This window comes from Serinus canaria, chromosome 3 (genome assembly GCF_022539315.1).
Source record: "Serinus canaria isolate serCan28SL12 chromosome 3, serCan2020, whole genome shotgun sequence".
Classification (NCBI taxonomy): Eukaryota; Metazoa; Chordata; class Aves; order Passeriformes; family Fringillidae; genus Serinus; species Serinus canaria.
Window position 1 is genome coordinate 64387078 of NC_066316.1, and position 19658 is coordinate 64406735.

The following is a 19658-nucleotide window of genomic DNA, read 5'->3' on the forward strand; positions in this document are numbered from 1 at the left end:
CTATATGTTTATTAGTTTACTGTGAGAAAGATACAAGGCACAACACATAAGCAAATTATGCTTTACAGAGATAGGCATATCAAAACCAGAGTGTTTTCTAAGGCTGCCTGTCCTGTACACCAGGCAGTTCCCAGCAGTGCCATGGTTGCTGGCTGCTGGTCCTTGAGCATTGTACAGGAAACAGGCTGGTTCTGAGACATCTGTGACATCTTCTGAGACATCTGAGACATCTGGTTGGGTATGGGTGGGTATAGAAGTGCCCAATTAAACTGGATTTTATTCCACCAGCATAGAATACCTCATCATTTTAGTTATGGAATTCTCACTGCTGAGAGGAAAAAAAAAAGTATTATAATAGTGATACATTATTCTAGCATATAGTATGCAATTAATTATTCTAGAATCAATGTCAGTGATTTTTGTAGAATAAAAGTCAATGGAAAAAATGGGCTAGGGAGCCTCATTAAGTTGTAGTATTTATAGTTACAGCATGAAATAAATTTTTCCATCCGACTTTTACATATGGGCATATGACAGTACTGAGCTGACTAAACTAAGCACTGGCATAACTCCATTGACTTTACTGAAATTTCATCCCTTTGCAGCAATATTGGGTTTGGCTCAAACACAAGAGACCAGATAATTTTCTGACTGGTAATGCTCATAGCTTGTATTTCTGACTTGGAATAAACAAACAACATATTTCAGGCTATAAGCAGATAATGACGGCCACTTGGAAGAAATTTCCATTTTCAAGTATTCATACAACACTGCATTGCTGGCTGGTTGTGCTGTAGAGTGTTTGGCTTTCCTGTAACAGTTACTTATAATTTAAAATTCTGATTTACTGCAAAGTTATATAATTCATTGGGGGTGTTTGTTGCAGAAGGAAAACAGGACTTACTCCTTTGAACACTGAGGTGGAAAAAGGCTAGGAACATGAACTACATGGTCTGATCCTTTGTTTCAGTGACTGCATACAAGGGGTTGCTTTTGATTAACCTTTAAAGCAGGTAGGTTTAAACAGGTCAGGCTAAATGCTGGTTTTGTTCTTCTAATATGGCAGTTACTTCATATTTGAGGTGGAGTTTAACATACATAAAGAAGCTTAAGAAAGCCTGCAAGTTATTGTGTAGTGGTATCATCCAGTTTTGGGTGCATCCTCCTTCTGCACTCATTTGTCTGTGTGTAACATGGAGTCAAACAAGACTGCCTTGAAGAAAAATGCCAGCTATAAAAAATTGAGCATTGTCAGTGGCAGTGAGATCAAAACCCTGAGCTGCAGCACTGCTGGGGCTTCCTGGGCTTTAGCATAAGTTTTAGCACAGAGAAACAAATACAAAAGATACTGGTGCTCCTAAAATCAGAGAGTGTGTTCAGAGAAAGTGAGGGTGACTCAAGGGGGCTCAAGAACAAGAGAACTGGAGATTCTGTGGAAAAGTCATACAGTAGAGTAAAAGAAACAATTTTAAAAAAATTTTGTGAAAGGATAATGTCTTCCAAGAAAGCTGGATGTGTTAGTGAGTCCAGGGGAAGAGGCTCCCTGGCTGCTCTGGTAGAGGCACTTAAACTTTATAGGAACCAAATTGGAAGCCTTGGAAAAGACCTGCTTCCAGCCTGTTGTTTTTTACATATTCTCTCCATCTGCTCCCAAATCATTTATATTTCCTCTTCTTTTCTACTGCCTTTGGGAAGAAGGAAGGATAGAGAAAAGGGAAGATAGAACAGCAGAACTCAAAAAATTTCCCCTTGAGAAAAATATACCTGGGAAAATCCTGTTTATCTTCATAAGTTACTTGTTAGATGCCATTGGATGCCACTCCTGCATTTGTTCTTCCTGCACTATCTGAGTTGATAACACAAAGGTAATTTAACTCTCTGTGATTTATTTTAAATTACTATGATAAACACACACACACACACAAAAAAAAAAAGGTAAAAAGTCCCTGACACAAAGGATCTTTCAGCAATGATGTAAATAATTTTTCAGGTAAAAATCTGACTCTGAAGCTGGAACATTAAGAAGAATCTGGAATTTCAGGATGTTGGAAATAAACCATAGCTATGTTTATAGGTATGGTAGAGTGAGATGCTTGGTTTGACTCTCTCCCATGGTGAAAGCTGTAGGTAAAGGCACAGTGCAAAGCAGATTCAAACTGGTATCAACTTGTGCTCCTCTGTGAGACACGTGCACTCTCATTTGCTTGTAGAAAAGACAAAAATAAGAACATTGTATACACAGTGTTATTTCACGATGCCTACTTTGCAGATATTAGATGACATTTATTGTTAATGCAGTGCAGTGCACTCTGTGTACTTTGAACAAAACATTTCAGTCTTTTATAGGCCAGCATGCCCCTACCAGCAGGTGTGCAGTTCCTTAGGTAAATTAATCTGCTCTTAATTATAGTGACTCCTAAATCAGTTTAACATCTTGCTTTGTAACATACATAGTCATTTTTTTGGAAAACAGGAGGAATTGTTCTAAGGCTTCTTTAAGGCTGCTAAGACTTTGCTAGGACACAGTGTTCAACTGTAAAAGTTGTGGGTGGAGGGAAAGAATTGCTGTAGTTAGTGAAGCAACTCAATAACTGAAAATTTGTGATTTTAATTTCAAAGTAATTTACAATGTAGATATGCTTGCAGAAATACCACTGGTGTTTTTGATAGAATGCACACATGCCTAAAGTCTTAATTAGATAGGGGAAATGGTCTGCATTCTGTTAGAACAATGTTTAGGTATTTGCATTTGGGTTTTTTAATAATATTTTAATTTTAATAAATGTGAAAGCAAGTGTGTAGAAGAAATACTGAACTAAATTTTTTGGCTTTAATCAAAAGAAAATGCTGCTTTCACAGATTATGCTTCAGCTTAATTCCACTTCAAGCATTATGTTTTTACTGAGGGAGAAAAAAAGGGATATGATTTCTGAACCTAGATCCACAGACCACTGGATAGGACATGCTCCAGCTGACCTTAGTGAGACAGCATCTGCCCAGCACCAGTGCTTAAACTGTTACTTTCCATGGTTGTTTTCCTCTGTTCATGCTGCCAAGGTGGAGTTTGTGTCAATAAAAAAAGGAGGTGGGGAGAAGGCTTTTCAGACACTAAGAAATTGAGTCCATTCACTGTCTGGAGCATCATATTTCACAATAATTACCTGGGGATGCAGCTGTTTCCACTTATGGTTTTATTTACGTGTAAGGTTACACGAGTTTCCCCTCACACTGTGCTGCTGCTTTCCATGAGTATCAGGAGCTTGATGCTCCTCTTGGCTGAGGCAGCACTGGAACACAGATTGTCACACTCCTAATTCTTATCAACCGTAGAGATGTAAGAGGTGACAAGCTTGGCAGTTGAACTGGATGATCTTAGAGTCTTTCCCAACCTTAATGACTCTGTGTTTCTACTCTCATGCAGGTCACCTCAGTGTAGGTACACTCCCTTGGGACAGAGGGACAAAGGCACGGGAAGTGGACCAGAGCCACTACATCCCACACCTCTGCATGGTTGGGCCTCACAGGCAGGACAACAGACACTTGTTAAGAGGATGGACTTGGGGTGTCCTCAGGGCCCACTGCATTGCCAAGCTGAGATCCACAGGAAAACAGAGGATTGTTTCAGTAGCACTAAATGGCTTTTTTCTTTTTTTTAATCTAAACTAAATACTGCTCCAGGTCTAGAACTGGATACAGAAGCAGAGTGCATGACTGTAGCTGTAAAACATTGCTGGATAAATAATAAAGCATTAACAAGCTAAAAATTTATTTATAGAGTAAAACTACTGGCTTCAGTTGGCCTGGTTTCCAGACAGATACACTGTGGTCATTAGCAGTGAAAAAGCTTTACTAATTACATTCAGTTTCCATAAAAATAAATTAAAATCCAATCATAACAATGAAAGTGTCTCAGGTTTTGCTATCTGACTGCTTATACTTAAGCACAGTTGGTTTTTTCTCTCTGCTCTGAGCAGTAGCACTGTCAAAGCACAGATGTCCCAGTAGGGACACCTTGGAAGACACAGCCCTGTGGTTGGAGGGGATTCACCCAGGCTATCTGGCTGTGTTCTGCCACTCTCATCTTGACATTTTTTACCTTTTTTTCATCTGCAGTATCGTTCATGGCTAGACAGGAGATACATAAGAAACTGTAAAGCTTCCATGAACAGCAATACAAATTACATAAAACCACTGCAGTGACATTTATTAGAAGATAGAAGAACAGTTACCACACCTTTTCCAGGCAGGTAGCTTTCTTGCAGTCATGATATGCCTCTGGACTCTTGCAGCTGCATTTCAGGACAGCACTACAAACTCCAGAGCTCAGCAGTCATAAGGCAATTTTTCTTCTTGCCTGCAGCTAGATAACTTCCCCATCTTAAAATTCAGCTTCCTTACAGCTCACCACATCCTCCTGTAAATAGCTAAGTACTCAAGCTAATCCAAGGAAATAGTATGCTACAAATGTTACAGTCAAGTCCTTTAAAGAGGCATTGAACTAAGCTGTTTATGTATTTCTTCATCTTCAAAGTTTTGCAATATACTTTAGCTTTTCCTATTTCTTCTAATATTCATGTCTACCTACCATGCATCTCTCTCGCAAATATTCTTCAATATTGATGTTGGCTTCAGGGTTGAAGGCTGGACACTTTCACTGAGGTGGTGGCAATGAAAATTTAGTTCCTGCTTCGTTGTTCTGCTGTAAACCAGTATTTGTGGCTTCTTGAAAATGCTTCTGACCTTTTACCATTCAAGGACTTCTAGTAACAGTATGAAAGTTTTGACAGGATCTCCTACACTTTTACTATTTGGGTTTTTTAGTCAGTATTTGGTAACATTTAGAGTCTGTGTTTCTACAACTCTACCTACAGAACACCCACTGACACTCTGAAGTTAAAACAAGCTGGTGAGGAATGCACATCATGTCAGGTCTTCAGTGAGTGTGCAAGGGCTTTATACAGATAAGAAAGAGGATGAAATAACAACAAGCAGCATTTCTACATGCTCATGCCAGTACTTCTGAGGCCTGTTTTATTGAGTACGTTATGAATACCAAGCTAGGCATAAATAAAACATGTCTTGTGCTGAAACAAAACATATAACTTTCCAAAGAGATGAAAGCTGTTCTGTGATCATCAGCTACTAATTAAAAATGCATTGGGTCAGCAGGAAATGTTTGAATACAGTTTTATTTATTGATTGTGAATGTCTCCACACAAACACAGAACTGATCCTGTTTTCCCTAAACTATCATGTCCACTATAATCTACAATGCTGTCTGAAGCGTTGCTTTTCTTCTTTTGGTGGGTGTGCATTTTGTAATCTTGGTATGGCTATGCTGAGGTTAGAAGCTGTCCAAGTGCTTTCTCCTTCTCTTTGTTTTTGTCTGATAATGTGGATTGCTGATTGACTCAGGGTCGTGTTCAGAAAGTAGTTTATAAGGGGACCACTGGGCTGCAGTTGCAAGCAACAGAAACAGAAAGGCTGCTATTGCAGAATTATCTTTTGAAGTACTTGGAGCAGACTCAAAGCAGCATGGAGAGGGGATGCGCCTCTTACTGGGTTTTAGTTATTGCTGACAGGAGCATTTTGTTCCCAGTCCTGCGGCTGGAACTTTTTGATGTTACTGTGGATCTTTTGGTGGAACTGATCGTTCAAACGGATGTCACGATTCTTCTTTATTTCCACATCGTTTTCTTACTAAAACAAACATAAGTAGGGGGAAATACTGATTTTATTATGAACTCTACTTAATAAGGTCTGCTCTTACTGACCTTGGGTATTTCCAATGCCGCAACTCAGGAGTCAGGCATTTCACTTTCCCGATTACCTTTACACCACACTAGGTGCTGTCACTTTAGTGCTTTCCCCGGGGACGGGCACCGGGACGCCGCTGCCCCTTCCCAGAATACAGATGCGAACGCGAGCCAAAACCACCCCTGCGGCCCGGCGGGGCCTGAGCGGGGCGGGATGGGCCGGCCCGGGCCGGGTAGTGCCGGGATGGGCCGGGCCGGGGTGGCCCGGGCGGACTCGCCCCCCGCCGCAGCCCCTCGCTGCGGCTCGCCCGGTGGGCCGGGTTATGTAAGCGGTTCGTCCCCGAGCGGCAGCCGCCGCATCTGCGGCGCTCCCGCCCCTGTCCCCGCCCCGCTGCCAGCGCCGGAGAGCAGGAGGCGGCGGCGGCAGCGCAATAGAGCAAGTTTTGTCTCGGCGAGGGGGCGGCCAAGTCCCACCGCGCTCGGCAGCGCCGGCAGCATGGCCGCGGCGCCCCTGGGGCGGGCAGCAGCCCCCGCCGCGGCGGCAGCGCCCCGCTGAGCTCCCCGGGCAGCGGCAGCGGGAGCGGCCGCCTCCGCCGCCCATCCGGGCCGCCAGCCCGCCCGCCGGAGAGCGGCGGTCCCCCGGCCCGGCCCGGCGCGGCACCATGTGGGGCGGGCTGCACCCCCAGCCCGGCTTGCGCGGCTACAAGGCGGGTAAGGAGCGCTAAGGAGGGAAGGGGCTAGGGCGGGGGGAAGGCGCAGGGGCCCGCGCCGCTTCCCGTCCCCTCCCCCGGCCCGGCCCGGCTCCCTCCGGGGTCCCCGCGGGAACGCCGGAGGAAGCGGCTCTGTCCCCGCCGCGCGCGGGAGGCGGCGCGGCCCCTGCCCCGCGCCCGGAGCGGGACGTGGCGCCCCGAGGGGGCGCGGGGGCCCGCCCGGTGCCGCTGGCGCCGAATCGGCCCCAGCCGGGGGCTCCGCGTTTCCTTAGCTGGACCTCAAAGCGGATGACAAAAGCTGGGCTTAACCTACATAATCCGTTTCCATGTTTTGAGCTTTCTCTTCCATCCCCGATTTATGTTAGTATACCCTTAAGCAGAGTCTGGAAGCGTGCTTCTCTTGTAAATTTCGTTGTAAATTTAGACCGGAACAAATGGGTCGAGTCCTGGTTTGTTTTTTTCTTTTTTCTTTTTTTTTTTTTTTTTTTTTTTTTTTTTGGACTTTTTTTTTTTTCTTCTCTTTTTTTCTCCCCCACTTTTCTGTCTGGATTAATTAGAGCCTAGCTCCTGCAGGCTGGCAGGGATGCGTTGAAATGTTAATGCTTGGAGTTAGGTTGTTCTAGGGGAAACACCTCTGTGCAAGCGATTCCCCCGTCACGGCTGTCAAACTGGCAGAGCAGAACTGGTGAATTGGCTGCAGAGCCGTGTGAATATTGCTTTTGGGCAGGTAAGGCAAGGCACCGGCTCTTTAGGATGCGTTTTTTAGGATTTGAAAATACTACCGACTGTATCACCTGTCTTACTTTGGCAGGGCTTCTGCAAATATTTTGTCATGTTTTGATTTATTGAAGCAATTGATCACAAGTGGAGGTCTGTGGTTTGGCTCTGCCATTGCAAGTGCAGCGTGGTGCTCTTGGAGTAAATTCTCTCCTATAGAAATTTGGATTTATGTTTTAATTTTGGGTTCACAGAAGGTGATTGTATAATGTGTATACAGTTAGCTGACATATTTAAATGGCGAGATTGTTTTGCTTGCAACTGACAGGGTTTTTCTTGCAAATACAAGAGCTGCTAAGACATTCTCAGCAGCTGCCTGAATCTATACAAGTAGGCTAATGTTCATCCCTATAAGGTGAAAGAAGACATTGTTCTTTTTTTCTGTACTGTGATTAAGTTATGAATTTCTATGTATAATACGTTTGCCCTGTTGAAGCATTTTTAAAAACTATTTAGTGCTTCCTGCAAAAGAATAGAGTTACATTATCTTTGTACTACAGCTTGCAAAGATAGTGGGTATTCTGAACAATAGGTGTGGAGATTTCAGTTAATTTGATGGAAACGGCAGGAATTTAGGGTGTTTCAATTCTTGATTATTTGTCTTTGGGAGAGGAATATTAAAAGGTTTTATCATCACCATGTACTCTGACACTAACTTCAGACCATTAGAAAGGTTGTTAGTGTTCATTTTTCACTTGTTTCAGAAAACTTTAGATTGTGACATTTGATACATTGTTTTCCCTCTTGTTTGGGGTCACATAAAGTGTTTTAGTATTGCATTGTATTTATCAGCAATTCCAGTGAATTACTGAATTTATGTTTTGCTTTGCTTGTTTGTCAGAATTGTCTGTAAGATGGGAGAACAAATTTTCTGTATTGCTTCTAGTTCCTCCCTCTTCCCTTCTTTTCTTTTGAACTTGTATTAACCCTGAGTGTTTAAATGTATGTGTCTCTGTAAGCAGTAGAGGTGTTAGGTAGCAAAACTGGTAGAAAAAAGATCTAATTTGAGATAGGATAAACTACCAGAAAGTGGTGGTTAATTAGAAGGCAAGTAGGTGGAGGTTTAACTTTGAGAGATGATGTCTGCATTATAATTTCCAACTGAGGAGTACCCTCCTTCATCTCTTCTACTGGGAAACAGTTGAGAAGCTGTTTTGTGTGGTTTGTAATCTGTCTGAAGATGTGGAAGTTAATTAGCTCTGTGCAGGTATTTTTATTGAAGGAATGACAGCTACTAAGACCCTATGCTATTGTTACTACCATGCTAGGTGGTTTTTTTTTTTTGTTTGTTTTTTTTTTTTTTTTTTTTTTTTGTAAGGAAGCTGTTCATGGGAAATGTATTTTGTAGCAGAACAGTAGTGTCCTACTAGGAAGCAGGAGTTTAGGCAATCATTTCTTAAGCTGAAGGAACCTTTCTTCTGCCAAGATATGTTTAATACTTTAATGGCAGCTACTTGATGTAGATTCCAATTGGTGCTGGAGTATAACAGTTAATGACTTGATAATTCTTGGTAAACATATTTTTGTTCTGGAAAGTCTTCTGTTTTGCTGGTTGTTCTTCAGTTGTCTATGGATATGGGTATTTAAAAGCCTTAGTTTCGCAAATCACTGAAAATCATACAGTTGAAAATCATCTAATTCCCTTACAAAGCTACGTGCTTACTGAGTTATTCTATTTACACAGGGGAAGTACCAGTTTTTTAGTAATAGATGAAAATTAATTCTGTTTATTTTAAAATGTAGCAGGCAAGGACACTTTTGGAGCATATTTAATTTGTGACCTTCAGTTTTACTCTTCTCATTTTCACATGGTACTTGCTTTTTGGTTCAATAGGAGTGCCTTCTCTGAAAAAAAAAAAAAAAAGGTTGATTTGTTTGTATCCCACTGAGATTTTTTTTTTTAGATAGGTGCTTCTTGTATAATCAGGGTATTTAATGACACAGTTTGCTGCTCATGCAAAATAATTTCAGCTCCTTATAGTCTCAGTGCCTGTCCTGAAAAATTCAATTGCTGAAAAATTAAATTTGAAATGTACATGATTGACTTAAGTCCTTCAGTCTTCTTGAACATGTGACTGTTTATGAAACCCTTGCAGCATGGTTTGTACCTCTGTAAAGACAGCAGCTCCTCACGTGCTGTAGGAATTTAACTGCAGTGAAGGGCATACAGCATTTTAATCCCTTTGCTTATTTATCTAGACCAGCCTTTGAAATGCACATTTGGTTAATAACTCTTTTAAGACTATGAAAGTGCTGGTCTAGATGTGGTTAGGCCATGTGTGTCCAACAGATGCCTGTGGAAAGTGAAAGAAGCACTCTTTGAAATGAAGTAATACATATTTATTACTTTTAGTAAACTGTGCCACCTCTAGTCAAGCTTCTTTCCCCTGTCCATTATTGCCTATTGGTAATGTTGGACATCAAAACGATTTTATTGACACTCCCTAAAAATAGTAGCCTGCACCCCTCTGCTCCTGGAGCCCTGGCAGTGTGATTTGCCTTGTACTTGAACCTCACTGGCAGCATGACATACGTGGGTCTGAAAGATTATTTAATGATGTCACAAGCAAAGTGGCAGCAGCAATAAGGTCCCAACACATTGTAAAGCCCGTGTGGCTTTACAGCTGCCTTCTTGGGATACATGTGGGCTTCAAAGGCAGCTTCTGAACTCAGCCAGGGAGGGGAGGGTGGGACTGATGACACTCACTTTCATCCTTTGAGGAAGAGACAGAAGTCTGGTGGTTTTGTTTCTGTAACAAGTTTTCATGTTCTGCTGTTGGAGATGTGCAGCCATAGATGGTACAGCTTTGTAAGTACCTTGAAAAGACAGGTTTATCTTTACAGGCTAGGCAAGGCAATAAATGGTGAGTTAGTCCAAGCCTAGATTTCAAACTGGTTACCTGTTAAAGGTGTTTAAATGTGTTTGTATGTGGTGCATTATAAAGATTGTTCACCCACATTTAAAAATGTAATGTGCCAGCTGCAAGACTGGGTGCTAGAATGGCCTCTGCTGTCTTTCACAGATTGTTATGGAGTCAAATGACATTCTGTGTTTGAGTGATGGTGAACAGGAACTACATGCTTCCCTTCAAAAACAGCGCCTTTATTTTTTCCTCCCTCCAGGCAACTTACTTTTATGGATATAGCATCCACTCCCTTAATGCGTGCAGAACACTTATGTCTTAACTGCTTGGCAAGAGAAGAATGATGGATGTAAGGGTGAATTATAGTGGTGGGTTTGGAGGTTAGCAGCTATTCTGATTCTATATGTTACACTTTAGCTGACTGAATATAGACTGCAGCTTGTGGTTGCAATAATTGTTTGCTTTTAAAATTTTAATTAAAGGAAATAGTTATTACTTTAGTAATTTTGAGAAGAATGCATTTATTTTAAGGCATTTTACAGCGTAAATATGTAGTAAAAAGCACCCTGAGCCACCCTGGGGGAAGCGGTGAAGGAAGTGCTAGTGGGAAAACAGCACCTGTAGATTCTCCAAATTATGTCAATTTATGTCAATAATTTATGTCAATCAAATATTGATTCTTACAGTGCAAAATTATTTATGCTAAGATTTTCGCCAGACACTTAATATCTGGTAAAGAACCCATGTATTTCAAAATATGATGCATGGTGGTAAGAATAGCTGAAAGCTTCTTAAATTGCATGACTTGAGGTTGAAGCCAGAGGTGATCATCTACTATTGTTAAAAGCAAAGCTTGTTTGTTGTAGACAAGTTAGTTAAGGAGAGGAGAAATAGTACTATTCTTGTTCAATATCAACTGCTCTGTCTCTGTACTCTTTGGATGCTTGTTCTTAACATACAACTTGCATGTGGTTTAATAGTTAGAGAGTTAAACTCATTGTCATTTCCTGTGCTGGTGGTTCTTTGGCTGAAAAAGTGCTGACTTGCTTGTAGTTGTCATTAATCTCTTGGGTGGCCAAATGTGTCTTAGAATTGTACTCTGACAATGAAACAGTCTCATTGTGGTTGTGATTAGCCCAAAAACACATTCAGGCATATTCACTGTGCTTCAAAAAGTGGCTTTCCTACTGGCTTTTGCCATGGGTTAGCCTTGGCTCACTACTCAGCTGCTTGCTGCTCCCAATCCTCAGTGAGGCAGGAGAGAAAATAGGATGGAAAAGCTCGTGTTGAGATGAAGACAGAGAGATTGCTTGCCAGCTGCTGTCACAGGCAGAACAGATTTGGCTGTGGTGTCAGTCCATGTCAACTTCTCTTCACACTCCTTCCTTGTGCTGTTGCCCTGCTCCATCCTGGTCTCTCTAGGGCCTTACAGGGACCTCTGATCAGTGCTGCTGCTCCTCCTCTGCTCCTGCTCTTGCCTCTGGGTTCGCAGGGCTGTTTCTCACACTCCTGTTCTCCCTCACTCATTGCTCATGGGGAGTGCTTTGCTCTTTCTGTACAATGCTTTCCCCGAGGCGAGGCACTGCCATCATGGCAGCGGGCTCAGCTGAACCCTGCTGTGGCTGCCTTGGAGCTGTCTGGAACCGGCTGTGTCCATGGCCTGGCAGCCCCAGGCACTCCTCACCCAGGCCACCCTGCAGCCCCCGCCAGCAGCTGGGCAGCTGTGCTCCATAAAACTTCTTCAGGAGGAAGCCATTATATTTTGATATATTTCTTTTCTGGAATAATACTAAATATAGTGTCCTGAAGTTTTTTCCTGCCAGCAGTGAGGGAAGGTGTACTGAAGTATAATAAGTTCCAGCTCCTGCCTTAGGCTCCTATATGAAGTTTCTTGCTGTCTTGGGCAGGTTGAGGGGGCACTAAATGTGGCCTGTGGGACACTGCAGATCAGCTGCAGAGGCCTAGAGGTGGATGGCTGGAGAAGAGGAGGAAAAATTGCAGCAGGGAATAACTCATGTAAATATGCTCACAAATGTGTTAGTCCTGACACATCATGCCTCATATTCCCAGAAAGTGCTGAGCCCTGTGGAATTGCCCCTGTGGATGCTGGCTTTCCCTGGGCACTGTGTTCCACAGCATTTGGCTCGGCTGCCTGAGTGTGAACATCCTATTGATTGCACAGCCACGCTCAAGTGACCTATTTCTCTGCAGCCGGCCGTGCTGTAAATGACACTGCATCTTTCTGTTCCTCATTCCCCAGGGATCTCTGCTGTTTTTTGAGATTTGAAAGGCCCATCTGTAAAAGGAGTCAGTTACACAAAGAAAAGAGGCTGAGTTTTGAGAATTTTTTATTCTTTTTCCTTAAAGGTGTCATAGTCTCTAAAATATGGTAAAATATGGCAGGTAAGCTGCTCTTTTTGCCTGAAAGGGTATATGCAGGTGTATTGCAGGGCATGATTTCATTTTGCAGCTAAAATAATCTAGTGAGTAGTTGCTCCCAGCTTCTTGTGTATGTCCACTCATATGCCTCCCATGTACCCACTCCAGCACTTGCTCGACCTTACAGGAAACTAACTGGGGAAGCTGGACCAGGAAAATACCTGACAGGAGTCTGTCTATTTCACTGCAGGAAACATCTATACTGTTGTCTGGCAGGTGTGGGATATTTAGAGTCAAATAGATGAGCTCTTCAATCAGCTGGTGGACAGTGGAAAAATCTCCCAGCACAGTCTTGGTTTGCTGCTGCAGATGACATCAGGAAGTATATAGTTAATCCCCAGACTTACCAGGAAGGTCAAGGAAGGTTAAGTGAGGATCAGGAAAAAGTGACATTAATTCCATTGGACAGTGTAACTTCCACCAATTAGTGGACTCACAGGTTTAAGCAAGTCCAGAATAATGGATAATGACTGAAGAGGTGGTAGGAGACTCTCTCGGTCTTGCTGAGGAAGGGCAGTGCAAGTAGTGTCAAGTAAAGGTCTTAACTGCCTCTTCATTTCTTAAAACACCTGAAGTAGACCTAGCAAATGCAATTAAAAAAGAAAAAGATGCTTTCAACTTTCTGATACACTAGACACCAGTGGTGTGGTATTCAGACGAGAAGCATTCTTAAATGATCCTCGAGTCAGATCTGAGATTCCTTATAAGGTATCCTTATGTTTTTAATGTTTGTTTTACTCCTTTCGTAGCATAGTTTCCAGATGGTGTGGAAAGCTGCAACTTTTTTTGAATGCTTCAAAACAAATTAACCTTTTTTTTTTTTTTTTTATCAAGCCTGTCTTTCTTGTAAGATGGTATCTTCCCTCCTGAATGCCTACCTTCAGCATTTAGACCTTTTGGCAATTCTCAGTGCCTCTGGAGGCATTCTTATAATTGGGAATTTGTACTTTGTGTAAAAGCTTAGTGGCTATCACTGATCAAAGACCTGGTGGTTCTGCTGATAATAAAACAAAGTACGAAGTGTACTGACCTAACTAAAAGCACAAAAAGACATTGGAAATACCATTGCTCAAAACTTTATCATTTTTGCTACTTAGCAAAACCAAAGCTAATAGTTGCAGTCTTAAATCCTTTCTGTTCTCTTCATCATCTGAAATTACCAAACTGGTTGAGCAAAGGCTTTTGTGTGGTTGGTAGAATTATTGTAATGTAAAGCTTTACATCGAAAGTGATTGTAGTTGTGAAGACAGAAACACAAGAAGTGCTGGTTTTGACTGAAAGTATCCCGAACAGAGTTGATGGCGTATTGTGTGAAGGATTATTTTTTTCTAACTACTTCGTCTCAGTTTCCAGGGTATTGTCCTTCTTTACCTTGAATAGGTGTGATAGGAAGCTGTAAAGCTAAGTGTGGGGAAAATACGTGCTCTGTGACATGGGCACTGGAAGTTTGTAAGGAAAATTTCCTCATGTCTTACATGAAGAGAGAATTCATCCTTTCCTCTGAAATGTAACAATGTGGGAATTCCCTTACATAGTTCTGTTATTCTGTGCATACTTCCATTAGCATACACTAAATCTGTAGCCTGGAGGCTCAGTTTTCTGATACTTGCACAATAAATTAGGTCCTGTTGTGTTTATAATGCACATTAGACCTCTTTAACAGTGCTAAAATGCTTTCCTTCATTTTTCATACTTGAGCAAAATATTTCAGTGAAATTTTATTCTGGGAGAGTCTCTGTCTTCTCCATTTATTTTAGTGTCAAGGATATATTTAGAACTGATATTTGACTACAAAGAGGAGAGAAATGATGCACTTTTAAGTAAGACTGTTAGACTCTTATTTGTTCCACTTTGCAAAGTGTGGGAGCTACTTAAAACCATTTAGTATTTTTTGACTCATTTTAGCAGTTAGGATTACTTCACTTTTCCCCACGCACAGAGGAGATTGAATTAAGCCTTTAAACAGAGAGAGAGAGAGAGAAAGGACAAAGGTAATTCTGTAAGAAAAATGTTAGCATGACAAACAGCTTGGAGAGCTACTTACCTGGTTTTGAAAACTAATAAAGCTAAGCTGTAAGAAGGGGTGAAACAGATGATAGCCTATGATCATTACTTGTTTTTTTTGATAGGAGGATTCAGCTGATCAACTACAAGTGCACAGCTTTTTTAACAGACCCTAGGAACTGACTACATGTCCTGAGGGCTTGCTGTTTAAAGTTTATACTAACTTCAAGTATAACTTAATGTGTTTATTTTCCTAGGTGTTCCCCTCTTCATACTGCAGTTGATAAACTTTCCAAGTTTAAAAGGTAGCTTTCTCCTCTGTAGTTGCTATATGGAAGTGGATGGAAACTAGGAATATAATTTTGTGTTTCCATGGGGTGAATAGTGCATTGAGTCCAAAAACAAAGAGGCAAGCCAGCATAGCAGGCATGAGGTAATAGTTGTAGTCTGTGTGCCAAACATGAAATAAGAAACATCTGCAGTTTGTATTTTGAAGTTCTGTTTTATGCAAATGTTCTATCTGGAAGCAGAAAACTCACAGGAGTGCCATCAACAATTGGATTGAGTTTTTGGTCTTGCTCCTGTCAGTGATGAAATGAGAGCAAACCTGTTTCTTTCCTCTCAAGGTTGGAATTTAATCATTGGTTTGATGGTAAATAACTACGGCTAAATGCTGTCTGTGTATGAATTATAAAGTGCATTATGAATTTGTGTTTGGGTTACATACTTTCTAGAGTAGAAGTCAGGGAAAGCAAAGCTCAATATTACATACCTGAGTCAGTTTAAAGATTTTGCCATCTTTTTAGCTAACAGTTGAACACAGCTTTCTGCTGGCTGAATGGATTTTGTCCTCCTCAGTGAAGGCAGCCAGAGATTTATGCGTATCTAGGTCCAGTTTAGAATCTGCCTCAATGTGCAGTTTGGCAGTAGGATAAGCCTGGTTGCTGCTGGGCATCAGACCTGTATGTTCCCACTCCCTTCCTGGCATTGCTTCTTGTCTGACCCCTGGCTGAGCCAACTTATAAAGTCAAATTAGCAGATAACCTTTTCCATGAGTGAGGACAGTTTGTTCCTGACCCACTTTCTGTAGGCTCTGGAGTGGCAGGGCTTATGCTGGGGAAGCAGGACAAGTGTGTGTCTGGGCAGGGGGAGCAGCCTTTGCCTAGCAGCTGACCAGCAGGTCCAATTAGCTCTGATGTCGGACAGCGTTCCCAGCTCAGACCCATTTTAGCCAGTGGCATAAACTGGCCAGCTGGACTCTTTGATGGAAAGACAGAGCTGTTCTCCTCTTACTTTCTGTAGACTCTGGTTATAGAGAGCGAGCTACCTGATTGTGTCTTTAAACTGCCATGGCAAGATCTCAGAAGCTCATCCGTCCAATTGACTTATTCTTTTTAGCGGTCATTGTTCCTTTAAATTGCATACTTTCCTGCGTGGGATACCTTGTAACTTGTTGTTGTACAGTCCTGTGCACATTTGTAAAGTCATAAAAATCAGACCTTGTGAAGGTTCAATTTGAAATACTGTTTTGTGTAGAAGACAAATGTTTTATAGCTGTAATTACGTATGATGAGAGTTTGTAATTATCTATGATGAGAGATTTAGGCACTTCTGTGGGGAAAAAAAAAATTAAAATTTAAAATACTTAAAATTTAAAATACTTAAGTTAAAATTTAAAATACTTAAAATTTAGCTCACAGGAAACTGAAGCACAAGTTTATGTTCCTTAAAATATGACCATAGCCTTTTTTTGTAAAGGCAGTTTTGATACTGCCAGTCAGGTGTATGTGTACTCTGAGGATTGTATTTTGAGTATTTTCTTCTTAAGGTTTCTTTCTTCTACTTAAATTTTTTTCCTGTACTCTTTTATGTTTTTCTCTCTCTAGTAGGTGAATTCTTTTGCACATTAGTAATACAGAGGACAGGCATAAGCCTTTGTATACCAGGCAGTGTTATCAGCTTCTATAAGTAAAAATGTAGATAAAAAGGTCTTTTTCAATATTCTCCTGTTTAAACTCTCATATTCCTATTTTTCTTCCTGTTTCCCTCTATATCTGTACATTTTTATCTTTCTTCATGCTTAGAATTGTTCTAATCTGTTTGTAACTGGAAAGCTATGAGAACTTAGTTAACTAGCTTGCAGGCTCTGTCAAGAAAGCACACTAATAAAGGATATGAGTCCTTAGGATGAATCATACTTCAGCTATCTGACACTGTAGAGTACTTTTGAGAAACTGAAATGTAAAAATTAAATAGTTCAGGCTGTCATTTCATCCCACTTCACCCTGCTTCTTACTGCACTTTGATTAAACTTGCATCATCCACCTACTCTCAGCTGCATTCGTGTGAGAGGAGGGACCGGGACCTTCTGGTATCTTAGTTCATGGCCAGCTGGTAGAGCTGTGAGTTTCCACCACCTCCAGAGCATTTGTAAAAACAAGGATCCTGAAACTGAAATCTGGCCACCTTCCCTGGAAGCATTAGGAACCTGTATTCTAAATGTTCTGCTCACCCTGGAAGAGAAAAGCCTGCACTGTAGACCTGGCACTTGTTTTGGATATTTATATTAATAAAACTTGCAATCTGTTTTGCAAAAGGACCATGGAGATAAAGTGCACCTGGGAAGTATGTGTCTGGGAGGTTAGGGTTGGGATGCCACTATTTAAACACTATTTTTGAAAGAATTTATGAAGTAGTTACTTTCCGAAGTAAGTTGGTTTTTTTTTTTGCCTGCATCTGGAAGGAACACTGACATGCCAGGATCTTTTTATTGTGTCAGAATATTGGATTGAATGACTGCACCTTATCATTTGCTTTACCTTAGACTGAAGAAGGCTGCTGTTGCACCATTCTATTGCTAACTCCCAGCTTTTCTAAAGCCCTGTATAAATGTGTTGAAATATGACATCTGCTCTTGTGTCTACTTTTGGAAAGGCTTTTTAGCATTTTGGGTTCCCCTGCCTCCGTCGCCTTTTCTCACTGTGTGGTCTTTCCATCAGTTAAAATAAAAAAAGAATATTATCCAAGAAGGCTTGTTGTGCATGAAACACACCCCAGAGTGAGATTTTCTTTAATCTTGTGGCAGTAATGATCTTGCAGGTATGATGAATAAACAAACATTTTTCAATCAAGATTTTAAGATACATCAACTCTATGATACATCATTGAGAGACCATTTGTGGGATTATTTGTAGACTTCTAGATGTGTGATTATGCAGCCCTATGGTACAGGAGAGAAAGTGAAAGAGAGGCTGTTACATCTTAAAGAACTTTTTGAGAAGGGAGTGTATAGAAGATGCAACCAGAATAAGTTCAGCAATGTCAGGGGATTATATGAGTGGATGTGGGAAAACTGGGTTTAAGGTGGGGGGACTTCTTTCAAAATACCGTCATGTGATCTTTGTGCATAATTAGCAGTGTTTTGGGTAAAGGTACAGATGGTGAGGGTCAACTAATTAACTGTGGCAGTGTCTTTGGGCTGAATGCTGACTCTCTTTCCTTGCAAGGGCTTCAGGCAGACTTCAGTGCCATCCTGGCGTGAAATATGATTATACAGCCTGGTCACATCCATGATGACCAGAATGAGCTTCGAGTAGTTAGTTTTGATAGTACTGTAGAGAAATCTTCTTCAGAATCCTTTGACTGTATAAATTTGCACTGGCTGTCATGGGTGTTTCACTTCTGGTTACAATCCATGTCAGTCATAGTGTGGAATAGAAAAATCAGTATTCTTAGTTCAGGATGTATCTGCAGTGAAACCCAGTTAAGTCTTTTGCTGCTGCTTTCCATCCAGTGTCTAGGTAAAGTAACAGTATCACAGCTGTCACTTAAAATAACAGTCTTTACATTCAGGCATGTTAGAGGTATTTTAGGAACCAAATGTAAAGACGGTAATGTTATTATTTTGTGTATGTACATCACAGGGGATCTGTGCATGCCACTGAAATTAGGCATGGTAATGATCCAGAATTAATTGTGAGTCTTTCTCACAGCAGTAGATGACAGCATTCTGTAACACAGAAAATGATACATGTTTTTGTGGAGTGAAATTTCAACAACTGTTCCCTTTTAATAAATAATCTACTTCCTGCCCTTTATATGCATAGTTGTAAAGGGATCTGTTTTAAATGCCTAGGCTGGAAACAGAGGACTTTGTTGGTATATTTACTGACCAAATTTAAGGAGACATTCAACTGTTTGTACAAACATGGCTTCTTTTGAGATTTTTTTGTGATCTTATGTGCATGTTGTAGTGTTTGTTGATGGAAATTGCAGCCTGGTAGAATAACAGTACTTTTTTCTCTCCTAGTGAATCCTATGAAAGGTAGATTTTTCTAACCCACTAAAGAATGATCATAGGCAGACGCTAATATACAATTCAGCAGTGCAAATATTGATTAGAAATTTTTGCTTGCTTTTCTTACTCCACTCTGTATTTTGGGCAGATGGTGCTGGCTGTTGAGTGGCAGGTTAGAGATCAGAGCAGCAGGGTGAGGCAGGTGTGCTGGCTGAGCAGTGTGGGGACTCCTGGGTATCTTCTGTTTTTACACTTGGTTCTTTAGTGTAGGCTGTTTGTTTGCTGTGTGAAAGATCATGCATTTGCAGAGAGCTGTCTAAAAAGGAGATGGGGAGCATAGAATGGGGTGCACAGCAACTGGGGGTTCCTCAGGACTTGGCTCAGAAGCTGAGTTTCAAATAAAGAAAGTAATATATAAATTTTTAAATAATGTCTTGGACTAATGAGGTCTATAAGGTCCTATTTATGGGTTACTTACTGTTCAGGCTTAGTATTTGGGTTTGTTTCTACTATGTTGGTGCTTGTATCTGGCTGTTTATGATACAGCTTTTCAAAGCTGATTGTAACTTTCTCAGGCAGACACTTGCGTATTTGTAATCGCCTTCTCTGAAATAGAATCTCCATTAGGTCTGCAAGGTAACACAATTGTGTGGATGTGCCATGAAACATCAAAAACTGCAGACTTCTGGATTATGTCATTAGCTATCCTTTTTAGAAAAAAAAAAGGAGTATGCTTAATGTCAGGGGGCAAAGGGAAAGCATTTCTTGAAGGACACGCCTGGGGCTTGCTGTGTCCCCAGGCTGTCTGTGT

The 19658-nt window shown here is 41.3% G+C and overlaps 1 protein-coding gene across 3 annotated transcripts in view; it reads left to right on the top strand.

The window, feature by feature from the left end:
* CEP85L (centrosomal protein 85 like) overlaps window positions 1-19658 on the top strand; it is a 134878-nt gene that overhangs the window by 23807 nt on the left and 91413 nt on the right. Inside the window, exon 1 of one of the 3 annotated variants that reach the window (XM_030235935.2) lies at window positions 6189-6467. The exons of the other annotated variants lie outside the window; for them this stretch is intronic. Coding sequence (XP_030091795.1) covers window positions 6419-6467 — 49 coding nt within the window. The 5' untranslated portion in view covers window positions 6189-6418. Of the gene's footprint in view, window positions 1-6188; window positions 6468-19658 lie in introns of those variants that run through there. 3 annotated transcript variants of the gene reach the window in all.